Here is a 21,101-nt window from a genome sequence, read left to right as displayed (position 1 = left end):
TCCCCGGTTCCTTGGGCTTCCCTTCAGATTTCAGTGAACACCCGAGGTGGAGAGTGTGCGCTATAAAAATACTGCGTATAGATTTCAAAAGAAAAAATCTTGCAGCAAAATGGATTTATGTTTTAGTTCACTTTCCCACAAACTTTCGGAACTGCCTGGGATGCGGCATTGCTGCCTCCAGACGGTAATCATTGTACACGCCTGGCAAGACGCGTTCGGATGGTCTCACGGGCACGTCAGCTGTGTCAGCAGCACCTCCCGGGCTGCGTGCCCTGTCCCTCACCGCGTGATGTCACCACAGCACCCGGCAGTGCCCACAGCGCGGCACACCCTCCCCTGGGGACTGGCGCTGCTCCACCATCGGCCCCGTCACCTCTGTGAGAGCCGCCTGCCTGCAGCCAGCCTTCTGTCAGGGAAGCAGTCCCAGCCCGTTTCTCTCTCCCCGAATACTTCCTTTCCACCCCTCTGTACCCCGGGCCATCGTGGCACCAGCCGCGGGTCCGAGTGCGAGGCAGTTGTTCCAGGGACTCAGACATGAAGGAGTGTGGGTGGTTCTGGGGGCCCACACCCCCACTGCACCGCATGGTCGAGAGCTTCTCGATGCCACTCCTGCGCTGCACACTCGACCTCACTCCCTGGGAGCAAGTGACAGGAGAACAGTGCGTGGACACGAAGCTGCACGCGCCCCATTGCCAGCGGAGGCGGCCACGAGACGCTGAGCTCAGCAGCCGCGTGCAGAGCAGGAGGGAGAGCCAGGACCGGCCCTGGCTTCCTCCCAGGCCAGGCACAGTGTGGGAGGGACTGCAGACAGCCCTGGGGAGGGTCCCTGTGGAGGCAGCACCAGGCACAGGGAGGCCGAGGTTCCCTCTGCTTCTCTCAGGGGCGGTGAGGTTTGCTCCTGGGCCTGACGCCTCCTAGGAGCCCAAGTGCAGAGCCGGTGAAGGGGCTCGGAGGGAGCAGCCAGCCGCCCTCTCTCCCGGCCTCCGTGGCCTGCCTCCCCTCCTGTGCCCGCTGCCAGCAGCTCCCCAGGTCCCTGTCACGTTGGCACGCTCCTCCCTGGGAGGTCAAGGGAGGGGACCTGTGTCACTTCTCCACCACCCGCCGCCGTTCTGCTGTGCCCATCTCCTGGCCGCGTGTGCACTGGAAGCTCACGCCTCCCGCTGGGGACTGGAGTTCCTCCTTGGCAGAAGCCGACTGCCGGCTGCCTGCCACCTTAAAACCTGGTTCCCTTTGCCAGCAGCTTGCCTGCCCCGACGGGGGAGGACTCAGGGAGACGGGCCGGGCCCTTTATTGTCACTTGCTCTGTCTGCGTAATACTGGCATCAGGGCTCCTCCCCCCACCGAGGGAGGTGCTGCTGATGGCTGGCAGCTGGCACAGGGGTGCCGGCCAGCCGGAGGGCACGCGCGGCTCGCCCGCGCCCGCCTCACACTTGGGAGACACGGCCGTGTGCCAGCGGCAAGTTCCTGCACATCTCCTGCGGAGGCCAGCTTCAGAAGTGTGCTCCCTGCCAAGGAACCACGCTGCTCCGCTGGGAGTGCACTCTGGCCACCTCCAAGGGCCAAGGGCCCCACACCGCTCAGGGGCTGGCCCTGTCATCCATGGAAACCCTGGAGGAGCCAGCGGGACCTCCCAGGGGACCTGGGACCCTCCGTCCTTGCTCCGTTCTCTCGCCCCCACCCTGGGTCCACGTGTCCATGGGGATTTGTACAACATGGGGTCAGTCCCGCTCAGGCTGCTGAGGCCGAGTGGGCATGGCTAACCTGAGACAGAGAGACTCGAGAGCTGTGAGGCAGCCCATCTGTCTACGGGCGCTGGGGGGCGCTGGAGAGGGGCCGCACACACGTCTGGGGCCTCTGAGCTGCTCCCTGGATCTTTCTGGTCCGGCTGTTCCCTCGCCTCTTCCTGGCACCCTTCACGGCAGATGGGAGTCGCCTTCAGTGCTGCCACCTTTCTCTTCCTCCCAGGCTGGCCGCTGGCCAGGGGCCTGGGAGCCGAGTCCAAGGACAAGCCGCTCACTCCCATGTTAATGCTTTCGCTGTTGGCAGTGAGGATACATGGTCACGAAAACCACACCCACCTGAACCAGGGCCAGGTTTCCCACGTTCAGTGCCACAGGTGTCTGGCCACGTGCACGGCCTGCAGTCAGGAGTCCCGGTGGAGGCAGTGTGGCTCTATGAGGTCTCCTGCCCCAAGAGGGGCCCTAGCCTGGGTGCAGACTGATGCGCTGTGTCCACCCAGCTGTTCCATCACTGGGCCCGGGAGCTCATCTCTCACAAGCCTCCCCTGTCCGGTGTGCATTCTCTCCCACAGTGCCCCAGGCATTTGCCCTTGACGGTCTAAACTGTGTTGCGTGCCCCTGTCATGGGCCTGCCCCACTAGTGTAAGCTACGTGGTGGCATTAGCAGTTTTCTACGTATTTGTTTTCAGCCTGCAGATGGGCACCGATGCAGCACAGACCCAGTAAAGGACAAGGCCAGGCTGTGTCTCCGTGTGAGGTTGAAGTGCGCTAGTGTATGCTGTTCCGCTCGCCTCTGTGCAACCTACAAGGCATTTGAGGTCTGTGCACAGCGTGCCCGGCTGGAGCTGGCACCACACCAGCGAGCGGCCTCACCCCTGCCCGAGGAGATGGGGAAATCTCAGCAGGAGTCACGTTCCAGCCTTTCTTCCTTCCATAGAGCCTCCCTGGTGTGGCCCATTGGGGGACACCTGCAGTGGTGCGTGGCCCCTGTGCCGTGGCTCCCCCGACCCCACCTCCCCTCCCAGCCCCAGGCGCGCCCCTCTCCCTTCCGCAGGGACTGGCTTTAGGGAATGTGTTTACTGAGCTCGTCTCACACCACCCAAGAGGTGCAGCATTGCTTTGTGCCGTGTCCCTGCGCTGGTAGCCACCTGCCTTTTGTCACTTACCAGCTGTCTCTGGTCACATCGACTGTCACCGTCTCACCGGCCTGTCTTCAAGTAACCTTTATTTTACGTAACGATGGCCCTCACGGGCAAGAGCGGTGATGCTGGAAATGCGGGTATTGTTCCTTTACGTGAAGTGGTGAAAGGAAGTTCTAGTTAACACGGAAAGAAAAAGAGCGTAAGCTGTAGCTGTGAGGGTCTGCAGCAGTAGCACAGCATAGCACATCCAGGGCGTGGTCTGGAATCCACTGGGGGACCCAGAGTCTGTCCCCCAGCACGGGTGCCGCTGTATGCCCTCTCGGTGTCCACAGAATCCTAATAGTAAGAGGATAAGGCAGTCCTGCGAATCCCGATCTCATCTGGAAGTTCTTCCTGCTGTAAAAGCGTCGTCTCGTCTCTCCCGAGGTGCGTTGATCGTAGACAGTCCACAGGCCTTGTAAGGGCACGGTGGGGCAGGCTTGCCGGTCTGTGTCGTGAGGAGCAAGCACCTGCTCCCGGCCGTCACTGTGCTGCCTGCTTTCCTGGCAACCTGTTCAGGGTGACGTGTGGAGTGTGAGGTGGCAGACTGGGTGTGTGTCGGGGAGGCACCAAGGTCGCCGTCTCGGGGACTCGGTGCTGTGGGATTTCCTCCCATAACTGCTAGGACGATGGAGTGATGCGCTTTGGTCCTTGTTCTTTAATCCTCTTATTTCTGCATATTAAGCTTTGCATTGGCCTTTGGATGTCTAACCACGTACGTGGGTGTTCTGTGTGCATGTCTAAACCAGAAGACGTGGGTGCCTCCAAGTTCCGCCCTGTGACTTTCTAATGAGCTTGCTCTGTGCTGACACGGACCTGTTCTCGGGCCTTCCTTGTGAGTACAGTAACGGAGCCTGTCCCGTTATGCCTTGAAGTGTTTGTTTGCAAGGTTTGCCCTACTGACTATAATTATACTATTAACAAGTTATCAATTAATTACTAAAATTAGAAGTCCCTGGAGATTTAAAGATCAATGCACGCAGAGCTCAAATTACAACTCCTTAATTGGCTTTGGGTTATTTAATTAAACGACCCGATGAAGGTCATTTTCCTACGCATTCCCCCAGGGCAGTTGGCAAAGCTCTGGGAAGCCACACGGGAAGGAAGGAGAGGTCATTTTCTCCTGCATCGGACCAGTGACAGCCATCGTGTTCTCCCAGCAGATGGATTTTCAGTGTGCACACAAGTGTCCCTTTTTAAACACCTTTTACAAAGTTCTCAATACGGAGATAGGATGGGAGAAGGGCACATACACCAGGGCAGAGGCAGAGGCACAGGTGCGGGCTTGCACCACGTTGCCAGGCGGCCGGATGGGCGAGGATGACTGGGAAGTCAGGTGCACGTGAACGCGTGGCCCCTCTGTAGCTCCAGCGTAAGTGACAGAGCAAAGCACCATCTCTGCGAAGCCAGCCCTGTGCTGGGTGGGTGAGTTCCAACGCGCGGCCTCCCGGTCTCGCGCTCTTCCCGTTTTACTCCTGTCACGCGACAGTGGCGTCCAAGCGACACTTACTTGTCAACCGCATGGTGGGCTGACCGCAGATCTGTGTCTGCGTGTGCCTTCGGGTCCCACAGAGCTGGGCATTCCCTGTTATCAGCAGAGCACTGTATTAGCGGTAGTGCCAAGAAAGACAAATTGTTTAGTTCAGGAAACGGAGGGTAAAATTACTTTTTTTTTAAAGATTTATTAATTTATTTGAAAGAGTTACACAGAGAGAGGAGAGGCAGAGAGAGGGAGGTCTTCCATTCGATGGTTCACTCCCCAATTGGCCGCAACAGCTGGAGATGAAGCCAGGAGCCAGGAGCCTCCTCTGGGTCTCCCACACGGATGCAGGGGCCCAAGGCCTTGGGCCGTCGTCTACTACTTTCTCAGGCCATAGCAGAGAGCTGGATCGGAAGTGGAGCAGCCAGGACTAGAACCGGTGCCCACATGAGATGCCAGCACTTGAGGCCAGGGCATTAACCCACTGTGCCACAGTACCGGCCCCGGTAGAATCACCTTTGATTTTTGTAGGTCGGTGCTGACGGTGCCTGTGTGAGGTTCCCCTGCAGCTAGAAGTCAGGCATCAAAATCTTTTTTTTTTTTTTTAATGTCAAGAGTCAAGAGAACTTCTTTCTGAATCCATGTAAATTTAAGTTCTCTTAAGGCACGAGCATCTTGAGTTCTCCAAAATCGTGTACGTTTTTTGATAAATATCCTGTCATGACTTTGTTTTACCAGCTAAGAACCCTTTTTTTTTTTTTAAAGATTCATTTATTTATTTGAGAGGCAGAGTTACAGAGAGAGAAAGAGACAGAGAGAGAGGTCTGCCATTCACTGGTTCACTCCCCAAATGGCTGCAACAGCCAGAGCTGAGCTGATCCTAAGCCAAGAGCCAGGAGCTTCTTCTGGGTCTCCCACATGGGTGCAGGGGCCCAAGGCCTTGGGCCATCTTCTACTGCTTTCCCAGGCCATAGCAGAGAGCTGGATTGGCAGTGGAGCAGCCGGGACTAGAACCAGCGCCCATATGGGATGCCGGCACTGCAGGCAGAAGCTTCACCTACTACGCCACAGTGCCGGCCCCTCCAGCTAAGACAGAATAGAGGTTAGGGGCCGAGCACTCCCGCACCAAGGGTACTCCTCTGAACTGCGTCTTAGAGGCTGGTGTATGTGGTGCAGACCCCCACCAGCCCCCTGTTTTCACTGCTGTCCCCCAAGGCCTTCTGGAACATTCAGCCACTGCCCTGAGGTGGCCTGTACACCTGGCTTGGTCTGTCGCTGGGGAAGACAGCGGGTCCCGGGGGCTCGACAGCACCCAGCTGCAGTTGTGGCCTCCCAGGCCCACCCAGGTGATGCTGAGGGCACCCCAGGACGGGGCTGTGCTTTTCCTGGAATTCTGCAAGAGCCGGGGACGTCTCTGCAAGGGGCGGGAGATGGCTTCAGCCTGCCGGCACCTCAGCCTTCACAGCAAACCAGACGACGGCCCGGCAGTGAGCGGCGTGACGCTTGTGGGAGTCAGAATTCTGCATGCTGGGTCAGCAGACCCCTGAAACAGCAGGCAGAGGCAGAGTCAAAGGAAACAGGCAGAAATCCTGCCGTTTGGCCAGAACACGGCTCTGCGTGCAGCGTTACATCTCCAGGGGCTGAAGGGGCTGGGGCAGACAGACGGCCGCGCGGGGCCGCGTTCACGCTGTGCCATCTTTTCCCCACAGTGTACTGCTGTGCGTCATTCCCCACTCATGCCAAGCGCGTCTGACGGATGACCTCCGACCTCCGACCTGCCCTGTGTCTCTGCTGTCTTCCTTCCACCTTTTGGGGCAGAGGGGCCCCTGTGCACCTGTGGTTCACTTTCCTCGGAATTTACACATAAATGCATAAGTGACCGAGACCCTTGGCTGAGGTTCCTGCTTGCGTGCAGGAGGTGAAGATTCGGGGCTAAGCTGGGTTTTCAGCCTCCGCCCACCTACACTGCCGCCCCTGGCTCTGAGGGGAGCCCTGCTTCTCTTTAGCCCACTGGGAAGCCGCTTTCTTCTACTTCATATCCTGTGCTGTTCCCCAGTTTCCTTCCACACGTTGGCTGTGTGGCCATTTTGCACAGAACTGAATGTCCCCTCCACCTGGTGAAGCTAAGTGCAGGGGCCGCTGGGGGAGTTGCCACCCGGGAGCGACCGTGCAGCGGGGTGGGTGCGACCCTGCGTTCCGTGCTTCTCTGGTCCTCCTGTGACTGTGTCCTCGCCAGTTCACAGGACGGAAGGCAGGGAGCCGGGAGGTGTCTCTGCAGCCACTGAGTCCTGACTCCATGCCTGGAACTATGTGTCCCCAAGCCCCTCCCGCAGCCCCACTGCCTGCAGTGCACAGTTCTGTCCCGAGGGCCTGGCTCGTGCTGGGTGCACTCAGTTCTGTCCCGAGGGCCTGGCTCGTGCTAGGTGCACTCAGTTCTGTTCCGAGGGCCCGGCTTGTGCTGGGTGCACGCAGTTCTGTCCCGAGGGCCTGGCTTGTGCTGGGTGCACTCAGTTCTGTCCCGAGGGCCCGGCTTGTGCTGGGTGCGCAGTTCTGTCCCGAGGGCCCGGCTTGTGCTGGGTGCGCAGTTCTGTCCCCAGGGCACGGCTCGTGCTGGGTGCACTCAGTTCTGTCCCGAGGGCCTGGCTCGTGCTGGGTGCACACAGTTCTGTCCCCAGGGCACGGCTCGTGCTGGGTGCACTCAGTTCTGTCCCGAGGGCCTGGCTCGTGCTGGGTGCACTCAGTTCTGTTCCGAGGGCCCGGCTCGTGCTGGGTGCACGCAGTTCTGTTCCAAGGGCCCGGCTCGTGCTGGGTGCACTCAGTTCTGTTCCGAGGGCCTGGCTCGTGCTGGGTGCACTCAGTTCTGTTGCGAGGGCCTGGCTTGTGCTGGGTGCACACAGTTCTGTCCCGAGGACCCCAGCTTGTGCTGGGTACACTCAGTTCTGTCCCGAGGGCCTGGCTCGTGCTGGGTGCACTCAGTTCTGTCCCGAGGGCCCGGCTCGTGCTGGGTGCACGCAGTTCTGTTCCAAGGGCCTGGAACACGGGACTGTTTGTTCATGACTCCCATAGCTTGTGTGCTGTCACGGAATGTGGAGCAGAAGAAGAACTCAGAACCGGTCCCCTCCTCCGCTGTCCCCCGTCCCCTCCTCCCCTGTCCCCCGTCCCCTCCTCCCCCGCCCCCTTGGTGTCACAGCGACAGGCCACCTGCAGACAGGGTTCCGGCCTCTGAAAGGCTCAGCGTTCTCTGTGTTTTCCAGTTTTGTGGCTCGTTTGTCACCAACGGCAGCACATAACTGCGCCCCCCCCCCCCGCGACTCTGCGCTGGAACTTGTGTGATCCCAGCTGCTCGTCCTGGCCTTGTGTTTTCACCCCTACGTGCGTGGAGGCTCCCCTTCTCCCCTCTTAGTAAGGGCGCCTTCTCGTCACCAGCAGTGAGGCTGCGGGAGTTAGGGGCTGCACCTGCCCGTGCTCTTCAGTGGAGAAGCAAAAAAGGGCTTGAGAGCCGCCGAGCATCTTGGGATGGGGAGCCGTGCCCGGGGCGGGGGAGTCGGCTAGGGTGTGAGGGGCGAGTGCCCCAGACGCTCGGCCCCGCCCGGTGGACTGGCCAGTATGCTGCGCTCTCCTGCTGCGTGTGGACAGGGGCGGGGTTGACAGTGATTCTGCCCCAGCTCTTGTGTGTGAACCACAGAGCTGCAGAGAATCGGAACACAGACCCCCGAGTCCTGAACCCAGGAGAGACTGCGGCCGCCGGCTCGGCCTCCGCGCCCACAGACACAGCCCCTCCACCAGGCCGCCGCCGGCGTTGGAAGTTAGGCCACACCTGACACCCAGGTGCCTCCCTGAACAGGTGCTGGCTCCCCTCCCTCCAAGCTTGTACTGGGCGGCCCGCTCCCTGCACGCAGGCCCCAGAGCCCGTTTTCCTGGAGCCACTGTGTGTCTGGGAAGGGAACTGCAGGGAGTGTAGTTAAGGCTCTGGGTGGACGCCCAAGCGAGCGCACACCTGGAGGGCTGCGGGTTCCGCCAGCGGGGACACAGCTCTGTGCACCTGTGGGTTGTCCCGCCCCTCTGGCCCTCCTCTCTCGCTGCTGGGGGCTCTGCCTACGCCCTGCAGCTTGATTGGCAGCCCCTGTATTCTGCCACTCAGGCCTCACTCAAAAAGGCAGAGCAGGACGCTGGAACAGCACAGGGCACTGGTAAGGTTGAGGGTCAAGTTCAAGAAGCCTGAACTGGTACTGTCGTCACAAATGGCCTATAGGGGGAGTCTTTGGGTTCAGTGACAGAAATATGAAGTACGAAGATTCAGGTTCAGGGAATGTAAAACAATAGTGAATTTTTAAAAATAATAACTTGGAGAGAAAGTGAGCTCCCTTTGCTGGTTCACTCCCCAGATGCCTACCACAAGCAGGGCTGGGCCAGGCTGCAGCTGGAAGGCAGATGCCTGATCCAGTCTCCCAGTGGGTGGCAGGGACTCAGCTACTGCGGCCTTGCCCTGCTGCCTCCCAAGGTGCACAACCACGCTTGACCCGCAGGACGTGGGCTTCCCAGCCAGCACCCCGCCTGCTAGGCCAGATCCTCGCCTGGTGACTATCTTACACCGAACTTTTTGTCCCTAATTGCAGGAGAATAAGACTCCATTTAATATTGCAAGCTGTGGTGTAGGGGGAACATTGATGGGATTACCATGTTGTAGATTCTGTTTGTCAACTTTAACAGCTTTACAAAAGAATGTGTTACACGCCAAAAAACTTCATGTGCACAGAGAAGTCCCCGAACTTGCTAAGTTTTATTTATTTATTTATTATTTTTTTGACAGAGTGTAGACAGTGAGAGAGAGAGACAGAGAGAAAGGTCTTCCTTTTTCCGTAGGTTCATCCCCCCAAGTGGCCACTACGGCTGGTGTGTTGCAGCCGGCGCGCTGCGCCGATCCGAAGCCAGGAGCCAGGTGCTTCTTCCTGGTCTCCCATGCAGGTGCAGGGCCCAAGGACCTGAGCCATCCTCCACTGCCTTCCTGGGCCACAGCAGGGAGCTGGACTGGAAGAGGAACAACCAGGACAGAATCCGGCGCCCCGACTGGGACTAGAACCTGGTGTGCAGGCACCGCAAGTGGAGGATTAGCCTAATGAGCCGCAGCGCCGGCCTACTTGATAAGTTTTGACATTGCAAATACCAATGATGCCAACACCTAGAGCAAGACAATGAACACGCCTGTCTCCCCCCTACCCCTTGTCATCACCTTCATCTTGTGTGTCTGCACACAAGTAAAACCTCACACACACAACTCTGTGTGACCTTGTGACAGCACTGTTACTCTTTCATTTTAGTTTGACTTGCTTATTAGAGAAGCAGAGAGAGAGATCTTTCCATCTGCTGGTCACTCCCAAGATGGTTGAAGCCAGGAGCCAGGAGCTTCTTCCAGGCCTCCCACCTGGGTGCAGGGGCCCAAGCACTGGGGCCATCTTCTGCTTTCCCAGGCCACAGCAGGGAGCTGGATGGGAAGTGGAGCAGCCGGGACTGGGACCGGCGCCCACATGGGATGTCAGAGTCACGGGCGGCAGCTTAACCTGCTGCACCACAGCAGCCCCAGCACTGCGAGTCTAGTGGGGAAAATTCCAAACTGGGTTTAAGAACAGTTCTAACAGTGAGAGGTCAGAGTTCAGAAAGCTGATCAGAAGACTAGAAAGCAGGAGCGCTGCGTGCTTGAATCCAGGCCTGGTGAAGCGGAGAGCGTGCTGAGGGGACGAGGCCCGGCCGCAGAGACTTGTTTGGGGCTGAACACGCAGGTGCCCCTGAAGGCTGCGTCAGTTTCTCCCGATGAGCGGGCGCAGGCTTGGCCGGCTCTAAGTCGGGGAGAGCAGGCCCACCCCTCCCCTGCTGCCCTGGCCTGGCTCCAGCTGCCCACGGCGGGAGTGGCAGGCGCGAGCAGCAGGCTGGACGCCCAGGCCAGCAGGTGGCTGAAGGGATGGCTTCTCTAAGGAGGTGGGGCCTCTGCAGCAGCAGGCAGCCCGCCTCACTCACAGTCACTGCAGGTGTCCGCGGGGTGTGGCGTGATGGCGCACCTGTGAGCATCCCCTCCGCAGATCTCCACTGTCAGCCACCAGGGGGAGCCCTGGCGACCTGGCTGATAGAGTGGCTGTGGGAGGAGTGAGCCTTGGGCTGGGTGTGTATGCCTGCATTCCCCCACGACGGCCACAGAGAAAGCAGCCTCCAGGGCCTGCACCCCCAGGGCTGGGCCCACTGCTTACAGACGGGAAAGGGAGGTCAGAAGCATCGAGGGATTTGCCTGACGTTACAGGGAGGGGGGCTGTGCCCCAACCGGCAGGCACCCCCCCCTTGCTGTTCGTGTGAACAGTGGGCCTAAAACAGGATATGTGTGCACACTCACACCAGCACATGTGTACAGACATGACTGGTAGGTGCAAGGGGAGTAGATACATATGTCAGCTCCACTGCCGCACTCTCAGTGCACACGTACAAACGCATATGCACGTGTGTGCCTGGGGTGCGTGCACCTGTGATGCAGAAATGCTCATGCCTCCCATGGCACAACATGTGTATGTACACAGTGCACACATTCACATGTAGAAGTTCCACCACATACACATGCGTGTGTGCACACATGCAACCTGCCTACATGTGTATGTGCACACTGCAAACATGCATGGGTACACACTGTCATTGCATTGATTTGCTGCTATGTGCAGACATGAGGTTAGTTACAGTGTACCACTGGAAAGGGAGTTAACATGGAAGCAGTTGTCCTCTCTGTCTGGAAGGGCAGAGATGTGCCTCCACTGTCCTGGTGAGCTCCAGTCCCTTCACCGGTACTCGTCTTTGAACGTAAGCCTGCTGCCCACCCTTCAGGCTGTTTATTGGCCAGAAAGGACCTGTGCAGAGGTGGCCAGGCTTGGCTGCACACCAGCTGCACGGTGGGGTCGCACAAAGTCTCCGGCCAGAGGGGCAGGTCCTCGGTCTGCATGGCTCCCTTGGTGTGGAGAGAGCGAAAGCAGGCGATGACAGTGGCTGAAATTCCCCCCAACCCATGGATTAACCCTTTCGTCTTTACCACAACTGTAGGTCAGTGTTGTCTCTGCCCTTGTGTTACAAATAAGATCTCTGTGCAGCACAGATGATAGGAAACTCATCTTAGGACAAAGGAAGTCAACACTTCAGCCAGGCTCCACCCTTGCCAGGCTGTCCTGGGCGCTGGCTTCTCCCTCTGATGTGCCGCAGGTTTGGACTTGCACGCCAGTGTCAGGAAACAGCCCTGTGTGTGACAACCGGGGTCTGCATGGCTGCACCTGGCTGATGCGACAGCCGAGACGGGGTGGTTCCTGCTGTGCCAAGCAGAGACACAGAGCACAGCCAGGCTCTGACTCTGTGCCCGGGCCCCCAGCTCTGCAGCCAGCGGCCACAGCTGCGGTGGCCTTGCCCCAGGTGTGTGTGGCCCTCTTGCCAGTGTGCATCCTCTGTCTGACAGAACCTTGAATTCCACCCTTGCCCAGTTCACACAGGAGCTGCTGCTCTGCTCTGACCCCTGCACTTGTCCCTGAGCGCCCCCTCCCAGGCAGGGCCTGGCTGACAACCCACGGCCCCGACGTCCACTGGTGACGAGTGTGGGCTGCAGCTTTCGGCACTGTCGCTCCCCCTCTTTGTGGAGGAACGACACAGGACCCTGCCTAGGCTTCATATCTGAGTCACGGCACCATTATGTCGCTCCCCCTCTTCGTGGAGGAACGACACAGGACCCTGCGCTGTTCTTTCGTCTGTTCGGCCCTCCCCGGGTTTGCTGCTGGTTCTTCCCGGGTTGGCTACCGTCCCTTCCACCTCCGTGGAAGGGCGGTGCCCCCTGCCACTTTCCCCACTTCCGCAGGGGAGCGGCACACTGCAGGCCGGCTCTCTCGGGGGCTGCTCAGGTGTTCCTTCAGATAGATGTTCCTGGTGCATGTTGTCTCTCTCCTCCTTTATCGTCCTCTTCCACCAATCCCAACTCTGCTACCCACACGCCGAGTACGCTGCTCTCCTCCAATCAGGAGCAGGTCCTACAGTTTATTGGTTGAACTGGAGGCAGCTGTGTAGAAGCTGTTTGCTCCTCTCCCAGCGCCATATTGTGGGAGAGCAGATGCATAGAATAAGTATTAATTCCAGTAACTTAGTCTAGTCCAAATTGCTCCCCACAGGCACCATCCTCAACTCATGCACGCGTTTGCCCCCTCATTTCCTGCACTCCTCTCCACCTGGCTTGGATCTGAGCATCTGTGAACATGTGTGCACACTTGTGCACACCCACACACCCGCTCAGCTCCTCTGGCCTGCCAGACTGGAGCCTGTTCCTCATGGGCTGTGTGTTTCCTCCCGTCCCGGTGCCTGTGTTTGAGCCCGTGAGGATCTCTGTTCACAGTTCCATTTCTCAGGGCATTGAAGACAGCCTGGTGCCTTTGAGGTCTCCTGAGCGGAGTGCCCTGCACCCTCGCCCATCTCAGTGGCCTCTGAGCTGTGGGTCCTCTATGGGGCAAGTCTGGCAGTCCCGAGGCTGCTTTGCCGACCATCTGCACCCTGGAACTGTCCAGGGCTGCCATGGTGCCAGGTGCCAAGGCCCAGATGGGGACCCAGTGCCAGTCTGGTATGACGGCGGAGGCTGGGGGCCCAGGGCTACGTCTTGCACGTGCTGAGCTGTGTCCCTGTGGTCCCCTCTCCCCCCAGCCCCACTGAGCAGCGAATGCCCACGCTTCCCTGTGCCAGCGCAAAAGTAACACCACAGTGTCACGCAGACACCATCGAGCCATTTGGCCACTGCAGAGAAGCCACCAGCACCAATGGGGAGTGCTCCCCCGTCTCAGCTCGCGGGGACACTGAGGGGCTGGGGAAGCCTCCACCCTCGCCCGGAAGTCGGGGTCCGAGCGAGGCCCAGGTCCGGAGGGTTGGAGAGTTGGCACACCCAGTTCACTTACTCTGCTCAGGTGCAAAGGAGATGAGAGAGGGAGAGACAGGAAGGGGTGAAGAGGAGGGACAGAAAGGGAGGTGAGTGTGCTGCCGCCCCTGCCCAAACAGCCTGTGGGGTTTGCCGACCCTTGCAGGCATCGAGGGTGGCCCCGTTCCACGTGTGGGGACCTTACCTTCCCCGGAAGTGCCGCCCTCACTCGGAGATGCTCTGCCCGAGCTCCCCGGAGGCACTGGGTTGGCTGCAGACGTGCTCCGTGGCCTGGGGGTGGCCCAGTGCGCCAGGGCCCGGGAGGTGTGGCCTGCACAGGACGAGGGCCTGTGTTCGCTGAGGCCCCTGAGGGCAACGCCGGCTTGAGGCAGGGGCGGGGGCGCCACAGAGCCCACCCCGTGGTGAGGCTTCAGCGGCCGCCCCAGACGCCTGGTCCCATCCCGCGCAGGCAGTGAGGTGAGGCCGGGCCGCCCGGGCACTGGGAGGCAGAGCGGGGACAGCCCCAGACCGCGCCGGACTGTGGCACCTCCAGAGCGCTTCCGGATGGGGCGCCACTGCCCGCTGGGCCAGGGAAGAGGCAGAAGTCCACGCCACCCTTTGCCTACTCCAGTGCCTTGCCAGGCCTGGTCACGCCGCGCCCCGCCTGCACCCCCAGCGCCTGACCCGCACCCCTGGTGCACCATGCTGCCCAAGCCCGCACTGCCCGCACCCCCACCCTGGCGCTGCCTACACCCGCACTGTGAGGAGCACACCTGCTCTGGGGAGGAGCAGAGCACATGGTCGGTGACCCATGGTCCTTTGCGTGGAAGCGAAGGCCGCGGGGGTGGGGGTCGTGACCGGGGCCGCTGAGTACGCACAGGTCTGTGAGCCACGGAGCAGCGGCCGGGGTCCCCTGCACGCTCATGTCTCGTCTCGGGTTTGTCCCAGCTGACTTCTTGTTTTGGGTGTATTTCGCATGCTGGGGACCTGGCTGGCTTGTTCTTAGGTGTCACTTCCCCACTCTCTCAGAGGACTCTAACATGGTCCCTCTGTCCGGAGCCTTGCGGAAGGCTCTGGAAGCCAGTTCCCATGAAAGGGAGGCAGGTCGCGAGCGCTGGGTGGGAAGTGGGAGCTGCTACTTAGGAGACGGGAATACCCCCTGCCCACAAGGGGCCCGATGACTTTCAGAGAGGGTTTTAGGCAGCCTGTTGAATGCAATTTAAATTATTCACAGCTAGAAAACTTACACAAACTTTTATTTTAAATGCTTAGAAATGCTAGTGGTATTTTAAAAACTGAAGTTCCTAAAATGGCTGAAAACAAACACGAGGTGGGCTGGGAAATTCATGTGGTGGGGAGGGGAGTTTGGGGAAGGGAAAGTGCCGACCCCACTGGACCTGCCCAGCACGCAGGGAGGGGTCAGGGAGGACCCTGGGTAGGAAGGTGGGGTAGAGTGCCCAGATGAAAGGGGACCTTTTATAGAGAGACACCGAGAAGTGCGGCAGCCAGGTATCACCCGACAGGCTCTACGGAGCCACAGCAGTCCTAGTCTGCTCAGGTTCTGTCAGACTGAGATGAGGAGCTGCATACGGAAGCCCGGTGCACGTGGGCCACGTGCCTGTCCTCAAGGTGCTAATGATAAAAAGGGGGATCCGAAGGAATCAGCCCAGGAGAGGGGCAGCGTCCCTTAGTGGCCCAGGACACCTTTGCGCGTGCCAGACCTAAGTCAGTGCCAACCAGGTCACATCCCTTGGCGACTGGGCAAGTCCCAGAGCATCCAGCTGCCATCCAGGTCCTGGGCTAAATGAAATCCACGAGCTTCAATGCGCTGGGGAGAGGCAGCGGCAGTGGCTTCCGTCTGGCCGGAGGGGCTGCTGTCCGCCGCCCCCTTGTCTGTGCCCACCAAGAAGTGAAGCCCCTGGATAGCAGAGGCCCGGTGCCTCTCCTTGAAGAACGGCTCCACGTGGGGCGAGATCCTCGGACGAGTGCAGCCACGGGACGCGGGGGCAGACTTAAATGCAGGTGTTCTCAGTCCGGGTCGTGGAACATTTTCCTGGTGCTCTCGGCTGACGGGGTTTTTGTGATCCTGAATGGGCTTGCCCCTTCCGTGAACCCGGCGGGTCGTTTCTGTGCTGTGTAGCCTCGGGCGTAGGTGAAATGATTCACTGGCTGCGATGCTTTTGTACTTTGCCAAGTAGGAAGAACCACGCGCACGCCTCCAGGGGCACGTGGACCAGATAAGGAGGAAGGCCGGTGCTGCCCTTCTGAGCAGCCACTGCCGCTGTCCAGATTCGGCTTCCATTTGTAGCTTGCACGGATCAGTGCTGAGCTGAGCTGGCCCACAGTCTCGAGTCTCACTCAACCCCATGACGTCAGCACAGAGGAGCTGTGAGGTCAGCAGAGGCGGGGCTATGATGTCAGCACAGAGGAGCTGTGAGGGCAGCAGAGGCGGGGCTATGACATCACAGAGGAGCTGTGAGGTCAGCAGAGGTGGGGCTATGACGTCAGCACAGAGGAGCTGTGAGGTCAGCAGAGGCGGGGCTATGATGTCAGCACAGAGGTGGAGCCATGAGGGCAGCAGAGGCGGGGCTATGACAGCACAGAGGTGGAGCCATGAGGTCAGCTGAGGCGGGGCTATGACATCAGTGCAGAGGAGCTGTGAGGTCAGCGGGGCGGGGCCATAACGTCAACACAGAGGAGCTGTGAGGTCAGCAGGGGCGGGGCTATGATGTCAACACAGAGGAGCTGTGAGGTCAGCAGAAGTGGGGCTATGACGTCAGCACAGAGGAGCTGTGAGGTCAGCAGGGGCAGGGCTATGACAGTGCAGAGGAGCTGTGAGGTCAGCAGGGGCAGGGCTATGATGTCAGCACAGAGGAGCTGTGAGGTCAGCAGGGACAGGGCTATGACGTCAGCACAGAGGAGCTGTGAGGGCAACAGAAGCGGGGCTATGACATCAGCACAGAGGAGCTGTGAGGGCAGCAGAGGCGGGGCTATGACATCAGCACAGAGGTGGAGCCATGAGGTCAGCAGAAGTGGGGCTACGACGTCAGCACAGAGGAGCTGTGAGGTCAGCAGAGGCAGGGTTATGACATCATCGCAGAGGAGCTGTGAGGGTGACAGAGGCGGGGCTATGACGTCAGCACAGAGGAGCTGTGAGGTCAGCAGAGGTGGGGCCGCACAGTCAGTTGTGCCAAGGAGGAATTTTAGATGCCCTGGAAACAAAGTGTAGCCTCAGTTTCTGAGTGCCTGAGTGTACCATCCACCTGAGTCGCTGTTGTGGCTATCAGGAAAACTGACCACTGGGTCCAAATGGGTTCCTGTCCCTGCCCCCATGGACTCGCTGTCTGTGCATGGACCTGTAGGCTCCCCCAGGGATGCCATTCCCTGAAGGGTGACACTCAGGTGAGCCCGAGGAGGCCAGCCCTGCTGACACCCAAACCAGCGGGCAATGTGCCAGCGCGTGAGAGAGGACACGCGCCCGTCGGAGGGGTTAGCTCTACTGGAGGTGGAGTTAGGATCTAGATCCCAACCGTAAAGTGAGCGCTGGTAGTCAGTGCCTCGGACAATTTCAGTGGAGAAGCACATAAAGCAAGAACGGCCGCTGTTGAGAAGGAATTCAACGTCAGAACATTCTCTGAGACACACGTGCTCAGGAACACACACGTGGAGACACATTTTGGTAGAAGCTCCGAAATCCACAGGTGAGAGGGGAGGTCTCACTGGTCCTAGGGATAGGCGACACCCTCGCCCCACCCTTACTGTTGGGGTACGTCTGAGAAACGGCTCTTTTAGTCGCCACACAAACACCCTGGAGCCACGCACACAAGGTGGGCGGAGAGGACCAGTCACTCATCGCAGCTTGTGGTGCCTGGAGATGCAGGAAGCCAAGTGTGTGGGCACTGGAGAGCCGAGGCAGCATCTCCTGGGTACAGCAAACACCTCAGCCAGCACCTCACTGGCTGAGCATCTTGGCCAGGAATACCAGTGTGCCTAATGGCAGGTGCTGTTCGTTCATATGACAGGCAGCTGGCAGGTCTGCCCACACTGGCATCATGCACACACATGTGTGCCGCATCGCTCTGTGCTTCCACACCAGCATCACGCACACACATGCATGCCGCATCGCTCTGTGCTTCCACACCAGCGTCATGCACACACATGCGTGCCGCATCACTCTGTGCTTCCACACCAGCGTCACACACACACACGCCGCATCGTTCTGTGCTTCCACACCGGCGTCACACACACACATGCATGCCGCATCGTTCTGTGCTTCCACACCGGCGTCATGCACACACATGCGTGCCGCATCGTTCTGTGCTTCCACACCGGCGTCACGCACACACATGTGCACCGCATCGCTCTGTGCTTCCACACCAGCGTCACACACACACACGCTGCATCGCTCTGTGCTTCCACACCAGCATCACGCACACACATGCATGCCGCATCGTTCTGTGCTTCCACACCGGCGTCACGCACACACATGTGCGCCGCATCGCTCTGTGCTTTGCGATGGCTATGACGGCGCTGCCCCGTAAGCCTTTTCACCTCCCCACCATTCTCACGGAGCCCTCGTGCACCTGCTGTTGTCAGCTGAAATGGTGCACAGTGCACGGCTGTGGTAGGAAACAAAGCACAGTGGCATTCGGGTTCTTCCCTGTGAGCAGCTGAGAACAGTCCTGAGGCAGAAGCATCCCCGCTGGAATCTGGCTTGGCTTTGTCCCCACCCGTGGTCGAGGAGGAGGAGGAGGAGGCGCCAGCCTCCAGCTGGGAGCTCTGAGACTGTCCCGAGGTCACAACATGTGCAAGTGCACAGTCCAGGAGGGTCCCCTGTGCTCTGAGGGCTATGGAAGATGGAACCAGAAGATGAATTCAGGGTTGCGGGTGTGACTGGCCGTGTAGACGCCTCACCCCACGTGGGAGCTGGTTCCTTTCCCAGCTCTGGCTCCTGACTCTGCGTCCTGCTGATGCACTTTCTGGTAGGCAGACGATGGCTGATATTGCTGGGTCCCTGCCACCCATCTGGGGGACCTGGATTGCTTTGCTGGCTCGCGGCTTCAGCCCCAGTCCAGCCCTGACCACTGTGGGCATTTGGGGAGTGAACCAGCAGATGGAAGCTCTCTGTTTGCCTCTTTCTCTGCCTCTCACATTAATTAGTTAACTAATTAATTTTAAAGACAAGTTTATTTTGATGGAAACATTTTTGAAATCCATGCCGATTTTCATAATAAACATTTTCCACTGATTTTTGTGGACCTCCTCATAGTTTTCAAACCATGCTTCCTACAACAGAAACACCACAGAGAAAAATAAATGTGAAAAATGAGGGAAATTGATTAGACAGGACTCTTTAGTCCCAAGAAATAGAAAGATGCCTTACATTAGTCAAGCGAGATGAGTTTCTGTGGTGTCTAGCTCACATGCGTAGGGTCCTTGTAATCTTTCTTTCCACTGATTTTTTGAAATACCCTTGCAATTGGGAATCCCAAGACGTGAATCTGTTATGGGCTTGACAGGAGCCATGAGCTGTGAAGCTGCGCCATTTATTCAAACTTATTTCAGCCAATGAGACCGTCTTCCCCATAGCTGTGGAGGAGAAGTCTGGAGAAGACGTTGATTGGCCCAGCCTAGGATTCCTGCCTGTCACTAGACCAATCACCATGTAAATGCATTCAGATTGACAGGGCTTTGCTCCATCTGGGGCACATCCACTGTGGCTCACCCAGATAGGAGAAACTGATGACCCAGAGCCAGTGGGGTAGCAGAATTTCCTGTCCAGGCATAAAGATTCAGAGCTAGAGTTACGGTGCAGATGCAGAGAAATGGGTGACTGGCACAGTACTTAGGGAACCCCGCTCTGTGTTCCGGCCCATTAAGTCGGCCAGCCTTCATCTCAGCTCCAGAGTGGGGCAGTGCTGGGCCACCAACTGGTTGTGCTGTTGGCTCCACTGTGCGGTGTCTTTGAGCGGCCAAGTCCAGTTTGGGGACGCGCGTTCACGTAGAAGCTAAGCAGTGCTCAGCAGGCGCCAGGCTGCTTCCAGAGGGTTGCACAAGTGACTTCGCTTTGAGGAAGCCGTGCACGAGGGCTCATTTAGAGGGAGGGGGCAGCAAAGCCTGGGGTTGCCATGCTGCTGGCCGCATCTTCAAAGGCTCACCCCAAACCCACACTGCTCTCCATGCCTTTCCTCTGCACCTTTGCACGCATGTGTGCACGCAGTCGCGTGCACCAGATCAGGCGCCAGCACCTTGTCTGCAGCCGTCCCTGGTTCCCGCGCTGCCTCGTGTGCCTTTGACCCAATATCTGCCACCTGCCAGAGCCATGTCTTGGAAGATCCAGCTCCGTGGTCACCTGCCTTTCTCCCCTGCTTAGAACGAATAGCCCCACTAGGTATCCCTGGCGCAGGCTGGGCGGAACCCACCAGCCAGCTCTTAGCTGGACTGAGATGCTCTGCGTGTGTTGGCGGGGTCCAGCCGGGTGTGCACACCCCAGGAGAACACCAGGAGTTTCCAGGTGGTCTGCCTCTCTAACAGAAGTGATTGCAAACCTCCTGTGGCCAGCTTGGTCCCAGGCACCTCCCCACCAGGAAAGCCTTGGGCACACTTCCCTGAGGCACACAGCACCAAGGACAAATGGGGACACTGGCCTGAGGCGGGAGGGTAACAGCCCTGGTGTCAGAGCCGCAAATCCTGCGGAGCCTCAGGTGGGTTTTCCAGGTTTTCTTTCTCACCAAATGGACAAAAGACCTTGTCAGGTTACAGATCAGTAACCATAACTTGGGGGCAGACCCATGAAGTTGCTGTTGGCCTGGAGCAGAGGGTGAATTTGAAAACCTGAGCAGGAGGTTGCAGCCGTAACAGAGCCCCTCTTGCCCTCTGCTCACTGGTGTTTTTCCCATGTTGTATCTTCCGAGAGTGAACGGCATGAATTGGGTTTGTGCCAAGCCCGCCTCATTCTAGCAATAACAAGTAATCTAGTCATTTGGAAGGGATTAGTTGGGAAAAAAACCAATTAGCTCATTATAGAATACATTTCCTATGACATTTCACCACTTTGTTTAGCAACTGTCTAAATTTCTAGAATATTTATGTGGTTTTTGCTAGCTGCTAATTACTGCAATGACAGTTAAGTATACATAAAAGTAATTTAATGCTACAACCTATGGTAAGAGGAAAAATTAAAATTTTTAAATTCAATTTAAAAATTTAATTAAATTTAAAGATTTTCAATCATGTTGAAGTTATTCTTCACATCTGAGCTGGAGAATCTGTCAAGCCGTCTTAGTTACAACGGCACCTGAAGCGTGGGGTTGCATAATTTGGGTGGACAGTGGTGGAGTTATATTTCTACATAGGCTCTGTGGCTATTCATTGGAAAGAAGAATCTAATGATGAATTTATATTAGGTTTCCACTGAAGATGAAGTAAATGCATTTACTCACATTTGTAAAACCCTGCAGTGATAACGTTCTAGCCCATAAATGAAGGAGCAGATTTGCCGTTGATCACCTGGAAGACCTGGCCCCTCAGGGCCGCCTGACGGTGGCAGGAAGGGGGATGGCGATGTTGACTCCTTCTCAGACTTCTGCTTGGCCAACAGCCAGTTGTAGCAAGACTGCTGCCTCCGACATTCTGATCTGTGCTTTCCATGATAGAACATTCTAGATCCAGAAGGGATTTTGATCGTTTCTGGAAGAACTTGCTTCTTTTATAGAAAGGGGAAAGGGTTGTCTGCAGTTCAGCATAGAATGTGGGGTTCAGGGCCTCCCCCAGACCTGCGCTCCCTCCTGGGCCCC

General features: G+C 58.1%; 1 protein-coding gene across 13 annotated transcripts in view; it reads left to right on the top strand.

Moving 5' to 3' along the window:
• COBL (cordon-bleu WH2 repeat protein) overlaps positions 1–21,101 on the top strand; it is a 184,953-nt gene that overhangs the window by 137,800 nt on the left and 26,052 nt on the right. The window contains exon 8 of one of the 13 annotated variants that reach the window (XM_051853147.2): positions 6,110–6,285. The exons of the other annotated variants lie outside the window; for them this stretch is intronic. Within the exon in view, the coding sequence (XP_051709107.2) occupies positions 6,110–6,153 (44 nt within the window). The 3' untranslated portion in view covers positions 6,154–6,285. Of the gene's footprint in view, positions 1–6,109; positions 6,286–21,101 lie in introns of those variants that run through there. 13 annotated transcript variants of the gene reach the window in all.

Source organism: Oryctolagus cuniculus, chromosome 16 (genome assembly GCF_964237555.1).
Source record: "Oryctolagus cuniculus chromosome 16, mOryCun1.1, whole genome shotgun sequence".
NCBI lineage: Eukaryota > Metazoa > Chordata > Mammalia > Lagomorpha > Leporidae > Oryctolagus > Oryctolagus cuniculus.
Note: the sequence above shows the minus strand (reverse complement) of the source record. Positions and strands in the feature narration are given on the sequence as shown.